General features: G+C 28.6%; 1 protein-coding gene across 2 annotated transcripts in view; it reads left to right on the forward strand.

The window, feature by feature from the left end:
- LOC121120736 (allatostatin-A receptor) overlaps positions 1-6,130 on the forward strand; it is a 142,397-nt gene extending 136,267 nt beyond the window's left edge. For both annotated transcript variants that reach the window (XM_071889616.1, XM_040715593.2), the window contains 2 exons: positions 2,366-2,681; positions 5,345-6,130. In XM_071889616.1, the coding sequence (XP_071745717.1) occupies positions 2,366-2,681; positions 5,345-5,830 (802 nt within the window). In that variant the 3' untranslated portion in view covers positions 5,831-6,130. The remainder of the gene's footprint in view (positions 1-2,365; positions 2,682-5,344) is intronic.
- Positions 6,131-6,634: the final 504 nt, after the last annotated feature.

The raw sequence follows: 6,634 nt of genomic DNA on the forward strand, positions 1-6,634 counted from the left end.
GAATAAAAGCGAAAAAGTTAGCCAGGAGGCTAAAAATAGGAATAGTATTTATGATCCTGATACAGTAACAGCCAATCATGTGCAATTTTGATTTTGTCGATTCCGTTCAGGTAATTTTGATGTAAAAGATGCAACACGCTCCGGATCACAAATTCTCACGAATGGTGACAAAATAATTTAAATAGTCGTGTCCGATCGTAATATAGATCTGTTTTGATTTCCAAGCAGATAAACAGTTATATTATATATTTTTAATTGTTTTTTATAAATGCCTTGGTTTCCAAACTAAAAAAAAATTGATTTTTTTATTCTTAAAACGGTATAAAATGAAAGAATTAAGGTTTTTACTAAATGTTAACTGCTGTAAAACGTGTTATAAATTTATTGAACAAATTTTGATTGTACAAATAGTAAATATTTTTTTGAACATACATATTGTGTAGATCAAATATTCCAAATAAAATTAGTTCAAGTTAATAAATCTTATTAATGACGTAGGTTGTTACCAGAAACAATAATAAAAGTGATTCAATGAGTAATATTTAGTTTACTCAGGATTTTTATTATTTTTGTCAGTTAGTCTTTGTGAGTTGTTTTTTTCTGCATTATTTTTTATCTATTTTATGTTATCTTTGGATTGTGAAATACAATGATTATATTTAATATTTTATTTCATCTACTTGTATGAAAATCATATATATGTATATATATATATTGTAATAAAGCTTTTCCTAGTGACCGTAAAAATATGCATGAATTAATATAATAAAATATGGTAGACCCCAAAGCTAAAAAGCATGTAGCATAACGAAGAGAACATGATCAATGTTTTTCCGAACATCGTTACCAAACGACTTTTTTGCTTTCTATGGGCGTTCAGGAAATCATAAATATACTTTATAACTAGATATGCAGCGTCAATGAATTAACTTTTATAATTCAATTTACCAGTTGAATTCTACAGAAGGAAAAAATACGAAACGAGAAAAAATGATACAATAATGCCATAGTTAGTATCACAAACGCCTTATTTGTTGGGAGAAATTTTCCAATAGCTAAGGAAATATCCACAAGCTAACAAGCACGTTTCATTACTTTAATACTAGTTTTTACAGCTCCTAGAAGCATCATATCAGCTGATAAGCTCTCAAGTCCAAATTAAGTACGGGAATAAAGAAGCTGTTAAAATTTTGCTGTATCATCCACAACAACTTTTATTTTACACATTTGAGTGTATCACCACTTACAAAATCAAAGTAAGGTTATAGTAAATAAAATTCCCATTTTGCATTTATCGTGACCAAAAATGTACAACACATAAAAATGTTTTCAATTTTGTCTAATTTTGGGACATTTTTTCAATTCAAAAGTATTTGGTATCAGTATTCTATGAAATGCTTAGATGTTTTCTGTACGATAAATAAGAAAAATGATGCCTTTTTTAACAAAAAAATAATGTAGCTCTGAGAATTTGAATAAGGTTTTGATATAATACAATTTAGACTTCATGACATTTCATTCTATTATCTGCAAGAAGCAATAATAGAAAGAAAATAATAGCAAAATCCTACTCCGTATCGTAGTAGATAAAGGTAGGAAATACCCCGATGTTGATCCTGAATTCTTCTGAGACTCTTAAGAGACGTACAATTGATACTCCGATTTTCAGCGTTAATATCCGTATTTCATGAGTAAATACACATTAGTGATTACAATTTACTTAAATATCCTCTTTTCATAAACGAAAGAATAGTTATACCAGTTTTGACAGTTAAAAGCACCGTTCAGGTTGTAACTCCAAAAAGTGTTTCGTTCGTGTAATGTCATAATTTCTACAACTTAAAGGTTTATCATAACAACTAGTATTATTTTAGAGTGATCCACACTAGACAAAAATAACTTTTTTTTGGCATCTTTAGCCATAAATTTAATTAATCAATAAAATTTATATCTATTTTTATGTTTCCTCGAGAAAATATTAATAATTATTTATGCCTTTTGATGGAACTTTTTAAGGAAAACGATGTGAAAAGTATTAACTTATTAGTAATGATCTATAAAACAAATTCTAAGAACTTTAACAATTATTTTTTTTAGAAATGAAAACGATATCATCATTTCTGTAAAAAAGTTGTTTTTTCATACCCATTAATATTTAAAAATATCTTACATATTTTTATACTTTCATTAAATTACCGTACCTCGTAAATTATACATATTTTGGTCTTTCAAGAAATATTTTATTAATAGTTGTAAAAATAAAGAATTTAATTAAATATTTATATTCATACCTTGAAAGATGCCAAGATAATATTATTAAATTAATAGAACAAATTATCTAAAATATTCCTTATTTTCTTTTTAGGTGTAAAATAGTACAATTCCTTATTTATGGAACAGCATTTATCAGCATCTACACTCTTGTACTCATGAGTTTGGATCGGTTCCTAGCGGTAGTTTATCCCATTGAGTCAATGACATGGAGAACTGAGCGGAATTGTCGTATTGCCATCTCATTAGTCTGGTTTTTTACAGTTTTGTTTTGTCTGCCAGTCTTTACAGCTCATGGAGAAGTTGTGACCCCAATCACCAATCATTCATATTGCATTTTTCTGAATAATCAAACAGTCTCATTTTTACCAGAGTCATGGAATATCCGATGGAGTCTTCTTATTTTTCAGGTAGGGATTGGTCCTTTAATACCTGTATTTGATTGCATCTCGAATTATCTAAGTGTATAATTAATCAATCCAAAGATTCTCAAAACTTATAATAAAAAGTAGTATAAAAATCCTACTAGTCAGTTGATTTTGATCAATCAAAATCTTTTTGATCTAAACCAGAGGTTCACAACGGTTTGTAGGTGCATGGCAAAATGTGATGATGCCATCTTTGGGCCACAATAACGTAACATTGTCTGATATTTTAGTTGGAAAGTAAATAATATGTTCATGATACAAGTAGTTGACGTTTAAATATTTTTAATTATGTATATAATAACTCATGTGACTGCAATTTGCTTATTAATTCTTAGCTATCATTTTCATATCAGCACTCGAAATGGTTGTAGCAATCCTCTTTGTCTAATCTAAGTGTTCAAAAGTGATTTTAGTACAATATTTATTTATCACAACATTTATCTCACAGAAAACAAACACGCATCCTTAATCAATATAAATATAAGATGCAACGAGGCAACAATGAAATCCGTTGATTGATCAATTTTACTATTAAATATTTTAGCGTGGAGGTAATGTTGGTCCATAGAAAGGCGTCTGATGAAACAAGGAGGATTTGTTAGTCAATCTATTTCTACCAGTTGTTTGTGCTTATTTTTTTTCTCTAAAAATTTATCAGAGCTTATTAAATAGAACGTTATAATAACGAAGCTGTTCTTCTCCAAAGTATTCTTAAATTGTTTGGGTAACCATATTGATTTTCAGTATTATTTTTTTGGGTGTGCAATCTCCTTTTCGCCCTTGTCAGTGCCGAGAAGACTGCAAATGACGTCATTATCTCTATCAAGATAGTCACCAAAATTAAGAATTTCATTGAAACCCCATACAGCCAAGAAGAACATTAACTGATGCAGCATCAACATGGCTTATATCATGTGACACTCCCTTTTACCCTGTAACATTCCTTCCCTTAATCCCCATGGACTTTTCAATATTAGGTGTCTTAGAGAAAAATGTCTACCACATCTCTTACCCAAATTTGGATTCGTTACAAGCTGGCATCAAGATAGTATGGTACCCCATATATATGGCGTTCATTGTCTACAACTGATTATCTGCTCACCGGTGTGAAGAGTCTATTATTACTTCTCAAAGAGGACACATTGTATGAAAATATTGCTAAATATAGTATTTCAACACATCACAAACTAACTTTGAGTTATTTTTTCTTATTCTATAAAAATCACGTTTTTTGTAATTAAGTTATGATACTACAAGTTTTGGGTAGCCACACTGTAAGAATGAAAATTAAACTCAAAATGAGATAATAACGTTTTCTTTTTGATCTGATCTTGTATGTATTTTATTCAGAGCTCTGATAAATGATCTCTTTTGATTTGTCACGAAATGACCCAAATATTTTTAATAACGTATCCTTTATAGCATACACATAAAGAATGTGTATATATATGAAGGTTTATTAAATTATTTCTTGGTCCAAATATTTATGTAATACTAGAAAATGGTTACCTGCTGTCGCTTGAGCGAGTTCTAAGTTTTTCTTAAAGGTATTATAAAATAGCGTATATGAAATGTATGATAATGAATTATAAATCAAAAGTGTTATAAACTATACATAGAATACCAACATAAATGAATGAAAAAGTTTGTGTTGATAAGAAGTCGTTCATTTTTTTTTGTCCAAAAATTGTCAAATCGAAATGTGTGTTTATTTTACATTTCTAATAAATGCTATTAATTATTTTTTGGAAAATTAGTGCAGAAAAAGTTTTTTGCAAATTTTGATTTGATAATTTTTTTAAGTATATAAAAAATGTACTTCTCATCTTGACAATTTTTTAGACATATATGTTGGTACGGTATTTCCAGTTTACACCGCATTAATTTTTTATTTATTCATAATAATACTACTAAGTTTTTTTTTACACGAGAACGAACCATTCATATTTATAATTATTAGTATATAGAAGTATTTTCTGAATATTTTATCAATTAATTTGACCATTTGACCATTTTCAATGTGATTTCCCTCTCCCTCCTAAGCCCGAGCAACGCCGGATAATTCTTAACTAGTATTAATATAAATCTTCTAATTAAAAAAAAGGCAATTTTTTTATCTAATGAATCGTATTGGATTTAAACAGCTGAATGTTAAACTATTATAAATATTAATAGAAACACAATAACTCCATCCCTAAAATTTACACATAATAGATTAGCCACAAAAAAAAAAAAAATCCATAAGACTAGATACTACTTTCATATTTTTTCCTCATACTACCTTTCCCAATTGATCGTTAAGTTTGTAAGTGGATCAAAAAATCTGTATGAGTTGTACGCCACTAAAATTTATATTTTTAATGTAGGTCATTATTTCTTATAAATTGACCTCTATTAACGTTTATATTTTGTCAATGTTTTAAAAAGTAATATTTTATTTGTTTTTCAAACTTTTATTTGTCATTTCATAAATGATCCTTAAGGGCGTCATTTTTCCATTGGTAACTGCCCTACAGGTTGATACCAACCATCTTAATCTATGAACAATTTTATTTTATTTGGACTTGCAAGGGGGAAAAACACAATATATGTTATTTTCTAAATAAAATACTAACTAATGGCATACTAATTTTTATTCATTTTAGGTATCATTTCTTGGATCGGCATATCTTTTCCCGCTTCTTCTCATAATTGGACTTTACTCTGTAATGCTCTACAGACTTTGGACCAAAGAGCCGGTTGGACGTGTCTCTGCAGAATCCATTAAAAACAAAAAACGTGTTATCAAAATGGTGATGATAGTTGTCCTCATCTTCACTCTCTCCTGGCTCCCCATTCACATCATCCTTCTTCTTCGATCCCTCAACCTCTATGAATCAACTCCTATGAATATGACCTTTCAAATAATTGCGCATATTTTGGCGTATTCCAACTCCTGTGTCAACCCCATTCTGTACGCATTCCTATCTGAACCGTTTCGAAGGGGCTTTTGGGCTGTTATAACTTGCATACGACCTTCAGGTCCTCATGGAGTGCATAGAAATGGCTATGAGATGGCTGACATTAAACATGTTAAAGATGGAAGGGGGAATAGCAAGTGTGGTGAGGAGAAGTCTAAAGGAGATAATTAAAAGATTTTGTATCATCAATTTTGAATTTTGGTTTGTCTATATTTATTTGAATACTAAAATTTAAAAAATAATTACATAATTATTGTCAAATTTTCAGCTATCCAAGTTTTTATTCTTTTTATCTTCCTTTCTTTTCATAAATATACTTATTTTAAATGATTTAAATTTCGTTAATCCAAACAAATATATATATATTTATTTTTAATGGTGTTTATTTTAATGGAGATTAACTCTAGTTAATCGTTGTATTTTATTGTAATGTTACGCTTAAGTGTAATGAAATATATAATCCTAACTATTTTTCATTTTCGTATAATTAATAACATGGTTTTTTTGATTTAGTAATTAATGGAGTATATAAACGATTCTTATTATAAATAACTTGGAGTTTATTTCTAACCAACTAGGAAACGAAAAAAAAAAAAATGAATAGTTAATTGCTAACCATCCATTACTTCCCTTTCAATCCTAACCCGAATACTTCCCAAGAGTATTTAGCCACCAAAATATTAAAAGATATATTTTGAAGCAATACTTTATTTGCCCTCATTCCCCATAAGTAAACATTCTTTTTACAGTACGCCTAGTAAACTGAGTAAAAAAAAAAACAACAGCGATAATACACATGAACAAATTTAACAAATACATAATTAAAATATTGTATCACTTTTTGAGCTGCTCCCTTCATTTTGCAGAAGTAAATATCATTATAAAGCATAAAAATACTTGTATTAATATAAAGCATAAAAAAAAGTCGTCTTCCAAAATAAATTTTACAACTTGAATTTGTAATTTCAATGAGAA

This window comes from Lepeophtheirus salmonis, chromosome 6 (genome assembly GCF_016086655.4).
Source record: "Lepeophtheirus salmonis chromosome 6, UVic_Lsal_1.4, whole genome shotgun sequence".
Taxonomy (NCBI): domain Eukaryota; kingdom Metazoa; phylum Arthropoda; class Copepoda; order Siphonostomatoida; family Caligidae; genus Lepeophtheirus; species Lepeophtheirus salmonis.